The sequence below is a fragment of the Vigna umbellata genome, chromosome 8 (assembly GCF_029865625.1).
Source record: "Vigna umbellata cultivar VRB3 chromosome 8, Vumbellata_1.0, whole genome shotgun sequence".
Taxonomy (NCBI): domain Eukaryota; kingdom Viridiplantae; phylum Streptophyta; class Magnoliopsida; order Fabales; family Fabaceae; genus Vigna; species Vigna umbellata.
Window position 1 is genome coordinate 46,720,249 of NC_142172.1, and position 13,073 is coordinate 46,733,321.

The following is a 13,073-nucleotide window of genomic DNA, read 5'->3' on the forward strand; positions in this document are numbered from 1 at the left end:
AAACTTTTTACTCTCATCAAACAAGGTAAGCTTCGTATATAAGGTAGTGTTTCGTTCGGTACATTTTTAAGAACCAAGTCAAAACACTAAACAATCTTAATATAAAATAGGTATGAAAAAAAAACTTACAATAAATATTTACGCGTGTCTAGACAAATGTCAATTAAATGAGGTAATGTTCTTAAAATCAAATTAATTTGATAAGATTACTCATTACATAAGCCGCATGAGTTATGCACTTTGGTTATATAATGAGTGAATAAAAATACAAAAGCATGTTTAGAAACATATTGATTTTACTACAGTGAGTGATTATAGATGTTCCCGTGGATTTAGTTGAACCAACCGAGCTAAACACATTAAAAACATATTTGGTAATCAAAATAGGATAAGATACAAATGATGATATCAGTTGGAGAAAGGAAGAGCGCATCCCAACTCTCATCCTTCCCAACCAATTTAGCACGGAGGAAAAGAAACCATTGGCTGGAATAAGTAATTTTCTTATTGAAAAATCGAACCTTTAAAACTGCTTACTGCTTACAAGTAGATTGTCAACATAATTGCCTTACAACATACCCCACTGTAAACAATATTAAAGTTCTTTTCCCTATCAAAAAATCTAGCAAATGGTCCTCAGGATAGCTCCTAAAAGATAAAACATGATGAAAGTTGAGGGGAAAAAAAATCAGAAAATGTTCAGCATCGAGCCAAACAGCTTCTCAACAAAGTGTCAAGTCGTGATCCGATGGCGGCCATAATTTTATGTTGGAAGTGCATAATGACTATAATGTCAGGCTTTCTGGGTTTTCAATGATTTTTGAGAATGTCTGGAGGAATGCAGCCAAGTCAGCACCATATATTATTCGATGATCAGCAGTTACATTCACCTGAAAAAGGAAGTTTAAATCAATTCTAATCACATTTAATGGTTCAAATTCAACTATACCCAACTTAAAACAAAAACACTAAATATGGTAGTGCAACCATGCATCTTAATGGTCAAGAGCTGAAAGGAAACGTTGTTGAGTACTTAAGTTATATTGTAATTTTCGATATTCCTATGAGAATAAATGCAGGTAAAATATGAGGATAACACGTTGTACGGGACCAACAACGCCTGGGATTTTTAATTTTTTATAAACTAGTTAATAATCGTCGGAATGTTGTATTCCTAAGCTTGAAAGAAAATGTTACTTCTCCGGAGTATATGAAACAATTCTCCAACTTTCGGATGATTATACTTTTGTATAAATTGGGAAAATTTAACAATTAAAAAAGTGGGTACGGTACGGCAGCTGTCCCTTATACTCAAGAAAATTTTAAGAAAGTTATTCGCTGTATTCATCCGGTGAGAAGACGGAATGAAGGCAGAGAGAGTAGAGAAAATTTCAACCTTTACGAATGATGTGCAAGGACATGATGACAATTTCCTTGAAAGATTAGATGTTAAACTTTTATTGTTGCATACCTTGACCTATTGTGTGAGAACCTTGCGCAATAGCATGCTGTTTTACATAGGCTATTTCAAAACAGCATAAAAACTAGGGCTTGGGTAGGATTGTTCCATCATCAATTGGCCAAAGCCTGTAGTGACTGCTCTAGTGGTTATATATTTAAAGGCATGTTCCCTAGATAACAAAGCTTGGAGATTGGAAGTCCCTCTCTTTCGACACGAAAGATAAAAAAGTCCGGTCATTTAGCGGGTCAAGGAATGTAACAGGGTGTCAGAGTAAGTACTCGATCACTGTTAGTTTAGTAACTGGTTTTGTAGCTTGCCTATCAATTTTTGACAGTTGGCAGCCATGTACGTAGTTCTCAGTCATTTCCTAATACTTTCTGTATATATATGTTTCTAATTGAGACCTTTACCTTTCGTCTGTATAGAGAAACATAATATAGATCGATTGAATATAATAATGATAACAATAACAGAAGGCCGATTTCAAGTTTACTCTTGGTTCGAGCTCTCTTTCTCTATGCTTAGGTTATTTTTCTAACATGCTATCGAATTCTTCTTATGGGGCTTAGCCTCTCACTCATGGCAGACTCTTCCATGCTTATGATCCTTCTATCTTGTTGTGATGGAGTAATTATATGAATATCCAACTGTTTATACCACTATCAATGTTTACACTAATAAATAGTTATTTGTAAGGTTTAATTAGTAATTTAATCATTCTATCTAGGACTTGATTCGTTTAGGTCCTTATATTTTTCCTTTTTGGTTTAATTGAGTCCTTATTCTTTTAAGAGAACTCACTATCACTCTGACGTTTACACCATTTAGAAAGTATCCCGTGTCAAAATTTGGATGATTTTCTATTTTGAAACTTCTTTGATTTTGACAGATGACACCTTCTAAGCAACACGACAGACCCATATTTTGACACATTGCATCTTTCAAATGGTATTAACACCAATTTAACGAAAGAGGTCACATTGAGTCTTTTTAAAAAACGAGACTCAATTGAGTGAAGAAAAAAAAATCAGGATAAAAACAAATCAAAAGCCTAAATATAGAGACCAAATTACTAATTAAGTTTATTTTTAACATTAGGCTATTAGTTGTAAAATACTCAGTTTGTAGTTTAGTAAATGGTGTTGCAGCTTGCCTGTCTTCTCTATCTGTTTAGCAACTGTTGCAGTTGGCAATCATACGTGTAGTGCCAAGTCAGCACCTAGTACTGTCTGTATGTAACTATTTCTGCAGACCTTTACCTTCTGTATATAAAGGATGTCTTGGTAACAATATCGATGATTATTTTAGTTGGCAAAAGTAATTCTTTTGATATGAGAGGCCAAGACTTAAGCAAATTAAGGATCCAAGACCAGGGGGGAAAGTTTAGATAACATTTTCTTCAGGAGAGAAGAACTACACATTCCAAGCTAGATAAGAATGAAGTATTTGTAAGGACAAAAATACGCAGGGTAAAATAGCAGCAAACAAAACTTCAAGAGGGTGGACTCTAGTTTTTCTCTTAACGACAGTAATCCAGCAAATCTTTTAAAGATAATAATGAAAATGGTCAAGAATTTTGACAACCCATTGAATTAAATCTTAAGAAAAATATATTATTGAGACATAACACTGCACAGATGTAATCCAAAATCAAATCTTAAACCCATTTATTAACTCTACCAAAAAAATATATAATCATGTAGCACAGCTTTATGCAGATGCCCAGAATTTAGGGTATGCCCGACAACTGAACTTTCAGAAAGTATCATTATGCAGTATAACACCATGCCAATACAGTATAAGGTTTATGCCTAATTGCCTAAACATGATAATTCTGGTGCATTGCCAAAAAGGTTCTATTTCCTTTAAAAATTGTTTGTGTTCACCTGGACAATGTCCATTGTTGTAAGCATAAGTGCGTAAACAAACAAAAGAAGTTATAACAAGTAACTCACCAGCATTTTATTCTTCACGCTGAAGAATCCATCTTTATCAGCCAGAACAGTGGGCTTAGACGCTCCAACAGCCATGATAGCACCCTGGAAATAAAGAGCAAGGCAAAGTTTAAACCCCAAATAAAACATGCCACAAAATGAGCCACAGCATCTCTCAAGATCAAGGCTTCAAAAGTCCCAAAAGTCATTACTAACCTGGCCTGGTGGGAGTATGGCATCAAACCTGTCAACTCCAAACATACCCAAATTGGAAAGTGTGAAAGTTCCTGTTGCATGCACGATCAAATTTGAGTCAGAATTAAAATACTCAAGTTTCACATAACGATAACAAATTGCCCACATTGACAATAACTACAAAGAAACCTGAATTATACTCATGAGGTTGCAATTGCTTTGCACGAGCTTTTTCCACTAGCTCCTTCCATTTTTGGGACAACAGATACAAGTCCAACTGCCATAACAAAAACAAGTACCCAATAAATTAGACAAACAACAACAGCCCTATCTTCCTAGATGAGGTCAGCTACTACGATAAAGATTCATCAATTTCCCTGGCTATAGAACACTGCATTATACAAGAAACAAACTAATTTTGATTTGTATAGACAAGCCACGCACCTTATCTGCATCCTGGAGAACAGGAGTGATCAAACCACCATTAATTGCCACGGCAACAGCAACATTAATGTTACTGTTATAGACGAAGTTCTTACCGTCTTTGCAGGTGGCATTGACAACAGGGTGCTGAACAAGTGCCATTGCAGCAGCCTTAGCCAAAATAGCCGTCATAGTCACACCCTTCGGTTTCACCTAATAAACAGAAAGAACACAACACAAACACATTATTAAAAAATTCCTTATTCCAATGAACACAATTCACATAAATCAAACACTTTCTGATAAGCATATCCATACCTTCTCATAAAGAGCATCCAATGCATCAGTAGTCACAGGGTAACCAACCCTGAAAGTAGGCACAGATAGACTCTCCATCATGTTCTTCGCCACCGCAGATTGCATCGTAGTGAAAGGAACAACACTCGAACCCGGAATGGGAGCTGGTGCAGCAGAACCAGCAGCAGATTTCGGTGCAGGAGTTGGCGCCGCCGGAGCAGGACTCACCGGCGGAGACACATTGCTCTTTGACGGAGCTACTCCGGCCGCAACCTCCACATCCGCAGGAGTAATCCGACCAAACGGACCGGATCCCACGACCGTCGCAATGTCCACCTTGTGCTGCTTCGCGAGTTTCTTAGCCTGGGGCGTGGCCACGGTCTTCCTTGGCCCATCGGAAACGGACTTTGCCGGAGGAGGAGGTGGCGGAGTAATCTCCGGAGCAGCGGCAGAGGGAGCGGCGGCGGAGGGAGTGGCGGGAGAAGAAGCAGATTGGGCGGCTTTGGCTTTGGCTTCGGCGACTTCTTCGGGAGAATCAACGAGAAGGCCAATGGCGGCTCCGACGGGGGCGGTTTCGCCGTCGGCAACGACGATGGCGGCGAGGATGCCGTCGTAGAAGGTCTCGACGTCCATGTCGGCCTTGTCGGACTCAACGACGACAACGCTTTCACCCTTGGAGAGCTTGTCGCCCTCGGATTTGATCCAGGAGACAATTTTGCCTTCGGTCATGGTGGAGCTGAGGGCGGGCATGAAGATTTCGCGGATCTTGGCTTGAACGGAGAAACGGCGGCGGGGGAATGCGACGAAGCGGCGGCATGGGAGGAGAGTGGCGGTGGTGGAGAGGGAGGAGGAGAAGGAAAGGGTGTTGGGGAGAGATGCCATTGTGATCACTACACAGAAATGGTTTGCGAAGAGAATTGCAGTGAAGAGAAGAGAGGGCGGAGACACCTATGAAGTGTTTGTTGGTTGCTTCACTCTCTTCTTTGTGTTCTCAATTCGCTCCCTCAAATATCGATCTACACTTGGAATTTCTAGCTCATCTAAGTCTTGCTAACTTAGTACTTATCGCCCAAATGAAAACAATGATGAGACAATATCTATATCGTTAAACAACATCGTCATGGTAAGAGAAGTGCTAATAAGAAATTAATACATGCATTATAAACTATATTATAAAAATTAGATTTAATTTATACGCTAAATAGTTTAGTCTAATTTGTTGATGAATTGTTATAACCTATTTAATTCATTGAAAATTTTAATTCTCTTAATTTATACAAAAAAAAGTATTAGATCTACAATTTAACAAGGTTTTATAAAAATATTTCTATATAAAGTAGCTTTTATAAAAATGATTATTCACTTAATCTACAATTTAACAAGGTTATTGAAAATACACTATTCATGTGTTTTAATTTAATTTCCAGTATTATTAATTATAGTACTTTGAAATTTTAAATATTGTTAAATTAATAGTGTTATATGGTTGATTAAATTACTAGTGTTTCTATATAAAGTATTAGATCTAATGTCGATGAGAGTCATTGATACCATAAATCTAGGAGATAAAAGAGAGAGAAATGCGAATCTCTTAAATTAACGAGGAAGAATAAAGTATAAAAGGTTTACTAATAACATAAAAAAAAGTAAATAAATATTTAGATTGTTAATCAACTTATATATGTATTTTAAAATAGTTAAGGTCGAAATTAATAAACTCGGAATGTATTCTCTTTGGTTCATTCCTTCTTCTTCTTTTTTCTTTTATTTATTTATTTATTTTTACTTTTTTCTTGTGATTATTTTTGTGTTCCTCTTTTAGTTATCGGATATAAATTCTTTTTAGAAATTTTTATTATCTATCTAAATTTTTTAGTTCAATTTTTATTTTTTTCATGCTAGTAAGTTATAGAAAAATAACACTTTATTTAGAATAAGTATATTTTTTGCTCTGATATATCTCTTAATTCTCTATCTTTTAGTTTATTGTGGAAGTAATGGACACTTTTGAAACTACAAAGAATAATTAAAATTAATATTTTTTAATTGTGAGCTAAGCTCGATAAATATGTTAAATTTTAGTTTCTATAATGTTTTATTTGAATAAAATTATTTAATATATAGAATTATACATGTAGGAAGGACTTTTAACATATATATAGAGGTACAAAAGGAAAGCATGAGTGCAAAAAGAAAACCCTCCTCCTCATGGTTAGGATTTGAGCCCACGTGTCTGCTGTCTGCAGTTGTTTTTGTTTGGGAGTGTTTCATCCTACACCTCCAAGATCTCATCCTGCACCTCCAAAAATTCCACTTTTAACCTTCTGACATCTCATCATCATCCTGCACCTCCAACTTTTTCAAAACTTTATTTTTAACTCTAATAAATATTTTTCCATTTTCTTTTTTTTTTATTAAAAAAATCTTCACTACCTTAATAATAATTTAATTTAATTTATTTTAAAATTTAAATATTATTTAAAATAATTTTTTATTTTAATAATTATTAAAATATAATTTATATTATAATAATAATTATATTAAAAACATAAAAATAAATTAATAAAAATAATAATAATAATAATAATAAATAATAATAAAAATAAATTTGATTTAACATATTCAAATATATTAAATTATAATAAAATATTAAAATAAATTAAATAATTATTAAATTTTAAATAAAAATGAAAATTTTAAAAAGCTTATTTATATATTAAAATCTATAAAATATGTTAATACTTTTCTTTTTATTTAAAATTTAATAAATATTAAACTTAAATAAAAATTATAATATGTACTTATTATATTTTTATATTTTAATAATTAATAAATATAATTTATATTTTTAAAATAGTTTTATTAAGAAAATTGAAAAATAATAACTAAAATAAAAATAAAAATAAAAATAAAAATAATATTTAAAATCATATTTAATATATTTAAATATATTAAATTATATTAAAATATTAAATTAAATTTAATAATTATTAAAATTTAAGAAAAACAAAATTTTGAAAATTTGTTAATCGGATATCGATATCCGATGAGTTATAAATCGGATATCCATATCCGATAAAGAAGGGTTTTTAAAATTTTATTTTATATATAAATTTTAATAATTATTTAATTTAATTTAATATTTTAATATAATTTAGTATATTTAAATATTTTATTTAATATAATTTTATTTGTTATTTGACAAATAACTGTTTTAAAACTTTGTTTATTATTTAAATTTTAATAATTATTTAATTTAATTTAATATTTTAATATAATTTAATATATTTAAGTATATTAAATATTTTATTTAATATAATTTATTTTTTTGTTATTATTTTTAGTTTTTATTATTTTATTATTTTATTTTTAATATAATTATTATTATAACATAAATTATATTTTAATAATTATTAAAATATAAAATTATATTAAATAATATTTAAATTTTAAATTTAATTATTATTAAGGTGATACAGAGTCTTTTTAACAAGAAAAAGAAGAAAATAAAAATATATTTATTAAAATTAAAAATAAATTTTCTATAAAGTTAAAGGTGTAGGATAATGATGAGATGTCAGAAGGTTAAAAGTGGAATTTTTGGAGGTGCAGGATGAGATCTTGGAGGTGTAGGATGAAACACTCTTTGTTTGGATCATTCGCCCAGTTTTACTATTTTTTATCATATGTAAAAAATAACAAAATTAGTCTAATAATAGTATAAATTTTGGTTTTAGTTTGGGTAAGGACTTTTATTTTTTTATTTTTCAATATTTAAAATTATTTTTAAAATTTTTATTGTTAATTTCAAGATAGATAAATAGTATTTAATAAAGGATTGAAATTTGTATCGTGTTATCCAGTAGTATTAGATTACAAGAGGTGTTGAATGGGGTGGTAATTAATCTTTTTCTTCAACATTTAACAATTACTATGGATAAAAAATATTCTTTTTAATTTAAATAGGTTATTTAGAAATGAAAATTAAAATATACCCATTTTATAAAATAAAAATTATAATTAAGTTATTTTTAAATTAATAATTAATTAAAAATAGTTAATTGTTTTTATACTATTGAATTTAATTTTTGAATGATGCTGATCAATACTATGGTGGGTAGAGGAAGTTCTTATAAAAGTCTGTGAACATTTTGGAGTACATGGATGAATGGAGATACGATTTCTTTTATATTGTGAATCTAATTTTACAAAATTAACCTATCAAGTGAAATCTTTAGCATCGTGATTAAAATATATGTAATAATTACTGTTATTATTTTACCAGATTAATGAATAACTGATAGATACAGTATATAGTATAACTAATATAATTTCATCAATCCATATTTTCAAATTAAAGTTATATTACCATGATATATATAAGAAGTATTTTAAATAAAAATAAAATTTACACCAATACTTGACTTGATAATTCAATGAGACGTGGGCTTTTCTATGATTATAAGTTATGCAATAAATATATAAAATATAAATTATGTGAAATATATAGAATTAAAGTTAGTTATGAGATGATAAATGAATATTTTGTGAATGTATAGTGAAATCTGTAAAAGAAATATTTTATTTTATCCAATTTTTAAATTTAAATAACATATACTAAAACATCTAATAAAAAAACTAAATGATAATTACATATTTGAAATGTTATAAATTATAAATATTATATGGTTTAAATTTACCATGAAGTTAGGATTTTCGTATTTAAAGTGATTAAGTGACTCTTGTGAATATTTACATATACATAAATAAGTGTATTATAAAAAGATGTATATATACACAATGAATGAAATGATGGTAAAATTGTCAAAACAAACCATCCCATTTCTTATGGGTTAGTTATTTACTAAGTCAATATAACTAGACTTATTTATTAACGAATTTAAAAATTTTGAACTTAATTTGACCTATCACATATTAGTAGGATAAACACTTTAACTTTTCTAATTCTAATTTTTTTCTTCAATTAAAAAAATACAATTTTTTCCTAATTGAAACCTAAATAAAGTTCAATCCAAACTAATGCTAAACTTCAAATACAATTAAAAAAAAGAAATACAATATAATTCAAATACATTTAATGATATAAAAGCATTTAGGGTTTCGTTTTTTTTTCATATAATTTAATATTTAGAAATTATGAGTGGGTTGTAAATCAACCTGACTCACCACAGGTTTAACCTAGATAAACTGAATTCTTAGTGGATTGGTTCATTTTGATCTGTGTGTTGCAATTTTTTTAATCTAATTCAACGTAGTGAACCAAGTTGACTCGTGAGTTTTAATTTATTTTGACAATTATAAATAATATAATACAATTTGTTAAGGGCATCAAGCCAAATTCTCAAAAAATAATTACAATAATTTGATTAGAACATAAAATTAATTGAAACTATTTTATCCTTTAAATAGTTTATGTCATGTTTAAGTAATGATCTTGCATAATTATATACATACAAAAATTCATAAAAGAAACTAACTTATTATAATCTATATATTTCTTTAAAGAATTCATATATTTTTATTTGAAAAGTATTTTAAACTACGAAAATTTTGTATGACCTCTTTACTAGATAAACAATGTAATCTAGTTCTGTAAGGATGTTAAAAAAATGTAAAAAAAATAAACAATAAACATGTGTCCAAATCGAAGGATTCAATTAAAATTATGTTTATATTTTTAATAATACATAAGATTTTTGTATGAAGAATTAAAGATTCCACACAGAATACAACAAGTTAAAGACGTCAGATTATTTACTAATTCAGTCCTTAATTTTCATCTGGGTAGACGAGTGAATCAACATGATCTACCACGGATACAATTCAGACAGGATCCATTGTTGTCAGTACAATCTTATTTAACGCAAATTACCAAATAAAAGACACTCATTTTCATGTTCCTAATACATGTAAGATAATTGTAGAAGCATAAGCAATTGTTTGAAATACTGAAACAAGACGAAGATCGGTGTTTTCATACGTAGATCTGTCACATTTGGCCTTTTCTTTGCCGTGCTTAGCTTCATGAAAGAGACTTTTTTAAAGTAGAATACCACAACTTCAATCTGTATGAAAGGACCCTGCTGGAACCAACTGTTTGACTTTAGTTACACAAAGAGGACCTACGATAATGAATCCAATGTTTCTAATCTTCTCCATAGTCAGATAGCTATCTACCATCATTACTTAAAACAATAAATACTCAAACTTCTACCTTCCTTTACTCTCTAACCAGAAAAATTTAGAGTAAAGTGTATTCATACAACGGTTGTATAATTGCACTGGCTTAAGCCTAGCAGAGTCAACTAATTGCATCATTAGCTGAATAGTTCAGTTACTTTATTGGTAAGTAGAAAAAAACAACCAAGCACTATGTGGGACATGCTTCAGGACTACATAATCTCCGTTAAAATAGCCTTAAAACCTAACCTTTTTCACTTTCTTTGCCATTCATTCCTATCATGCTTTCTCCATTTTCTGCCCACCATAAACAAGCATCCCAGGTGGTGAAGTTGTTCTATCACCGTAGAAAGTGATTTTCAAAGTCATACATCATTTTCTGCACATGTCTTTTTTTATGTAGGATGGTATTGAGGGTGTGCTAGATTAATGCTGTTATGGCTTTTGAAGATGGTTCCGAAAAGGAGCTACAGAAAGTTGGTCTAGAAATCTCCAACCGTTTTCCTCTTACAAGGACTACTCTGGCATCTATGGAGTCTTTGTCTTTGCCAGTGGTACTGTAAACTCCTTCCTTACTCTATTTTTGCAGTTTTGAAATTGACCATGATCTTGTGCTGAACACAGGTTCAGGAAGTTGTTCTTTCTGCTGATATGCAATGTGAGAAGTGCCAGAAGAGGGTAGCTGATTTTATTGCTAAAATGAATGGTAAGCCTCTGTTTTACATTGAGTGTGGATTAGTGATTGCAAAATTTGGACATTGTTATATGATTGGCTTTGAAGGTCTAAGAGAAATGAGAGATCTCGCTGTTTTTGTTGAGGGTTAGTATGATTACTTAATTGCAGAGAATTGACTGTTTGGTATTTCAGATGAATGAGAAATTCAGAATTTCTTACCAATTATCTTTTACCCTGAGAAATGGTTAGAGAGAAAAAGTTCATTGGCCCATACTGTTTTTGTTGTCACATTTGATTAGGGTGGCATGTGTTTCGGCTGCAAAGCTGGGGAACACTGTTATTTATATCTGTACTCTGCACTAAACCAACAACTGTTATTTCTTCTGTTTTGGTCTTTTTCTTTTTGCAACTTCGTTACCTTCTTATATATGTTGGCGTTTTCCCCCAAACATTATGCAAGTTCAACAAATTTAAAGTAAAAATATTTTAATTTGACACAAGTATTTTACATTTATTAAATGTTGTTAGGTCTGGTGTATCATGGAATGGTTGTAACAACTATTTTTACGAACCACCACACACTTTTATTTGGAAATTAGGATTTGGAAAAAGAAACTATGTAAATGGTAGATCATATCTAGAAGACAACTTCATAAATAAAGTATTTTTTTTTTGGTATTGAAGTTGCACTTTTTTTTAGGACCATTTTAATGTCTTTTCACATTTATTTAGAAATTATGGTTAAAAACAAATAGTATTTTAGCTTATTTTTTATTTAAAGTGAAGTTGTGAGCATTTTACATTAGAGTCATACTTACAAAGAATACTTTAATTGAAAAAAAAATTAAAATAAGCTTTATTTTTTTGTCAAGCATAATTCACCTTAAAAATAAAAAACAAGTCCACAGTTGCCACTTACTTTACCATAAAGAATGTTATTTAAGCATTATCTTTGATATAACCTTTTGTTTCTTAGAATTAGCTTGCACTTGTTTTTTATTAGGACAATAAACAAGTGAGATTAAAATTTGAAACACTTTTTTCTATTCAACATTTTTTGATGTAATTCTAATGGGCAGATGTTATGATTTTTCAGCAGAAACGGAGTCAGTGGTGGTGAATGTGTTGGAAAAAAAGGTGGTACTTACTTTCAGATTAACAACTATTGGTAAAGTAATCTCTCAACAAATTACTCCCCTCCCTAAAGTTGCAATTATTAAAAGGATATTTCGTTTTTCACGGAGCTAAGTATCGCTTACAAGAGATCCACATGAGCATAAGATTTTTCTAATTTGGTACAGCACAAACTTTATTGCATCTGTGATTGAATTTCTTTTGTAATTGCCTTCTCACTGAATTAGCCTTGTCGAGATATGGATATTCCGAAGTGATTTAGGTCTGTTTATTTTAGAGGAAAACAGAATTAATTTGATTAAAACAATTTTGAGAAATATGTAACTAAGTTTGGTGCCCTCTGTAAATAATGTTTGTTGTCACCTCATGACTAGGGTCACTCAGTGTTACACAAAAATCCTGGTCAGCATCTTTGATTAGCTGAAATAACATTCCAGTGTATGTATTTTTTATAATTCCATTAGGTAGTAAGTATAAATACAAAAAACATGACTTTTTTTCCTCTGAAGTTATCTTATACATCTATTTCAGAATTGCATCACTCGCAACCTCCATTTCATTTCGCTTAATTTTTAATCAAACACCAAATTATTTCATCTAGTTTACAAATTAAAAAAGCCTAATCCCCAAATATTTAAGTTAATCAAGGTAAACTTTAATCACTTCTATTTGATTTCATCGAGCATGTATCAAGCTAGTTGTGTTTACATGTACTTCATAAAAATAATAACCTGTGACGAAAAAGTAACTT

At 30.3% G+C, this 13,073-nt stretch overlaps 2 protein-coding genes across 4 annotated transcripts; one reads left to right on the forward strand and one right to left on the reverse strand.

The window, feature by feature from the left end:
* Positions 1-482: 482 nt before the first annotated feature.
* Positions 483-5,380, reverse strand: LTA2 (2-oxoacid dehydrogenases acyltransferase family protein). The gene is made up of 6 exons (XM_047319861.2): positions 4,333-5,380; positions 4,036-4,227; positions 3,781-3,868; positions 3,613-3,683; positions 3,418-3,501; positions 483-890 (listed from the first exon to the last, which is right to left on the reverse strand). The coding sequence occupies exons 1-6, from the start codon at positions 5,191-5,193 to the stop codon at positions 786-788; spliced, it is 1,401 nt and encodes a 466-aa protein (XP_047175817.1). The 5' UTR covers positions 5,194-5,380; the 3' UTR covers positions 483-785.
* Positions 5,381-10,149: 4,769 nt separating this feature from the next.
* LOC124843193 (uncharacterized) lies at positions 10,150-12,867 on the forward strand. 3 transcript variants are annotated; one of them, XM_088097529.1, is made up of 3 exons: positions 10,150-11,066; positions 11,137-11,284; positions 12,285-12,867. In XM_088097529.1, the coding sequence occupies exons 1-3, from the start codon at positions 10,950-10,952 to the stop codon at positions 12,434-12,436; spliced, it is 417 nt and encodes a 138-aa protein (XP_087953655.1). In that variant the 5' UTR covers positions 10,150-10,949; the 3' UTR covers positions 12,437-12,867. The 3 variants fall into 3 exon arrangements, with proteins under 3 accessions (XP_087953655.1, XP_047175813.1, XP_047175812.1); XM_047319857.2 differs by having other exon boundaries at positions 11,137-11,218; positions 12,288-12,862; XM_047319856.2 differs by having other exon boundaries at positions 11,137-11,218; positions 12,285-12,854.
* Positions 12,868-13,073: the final 206 nt, after the last annotated feature.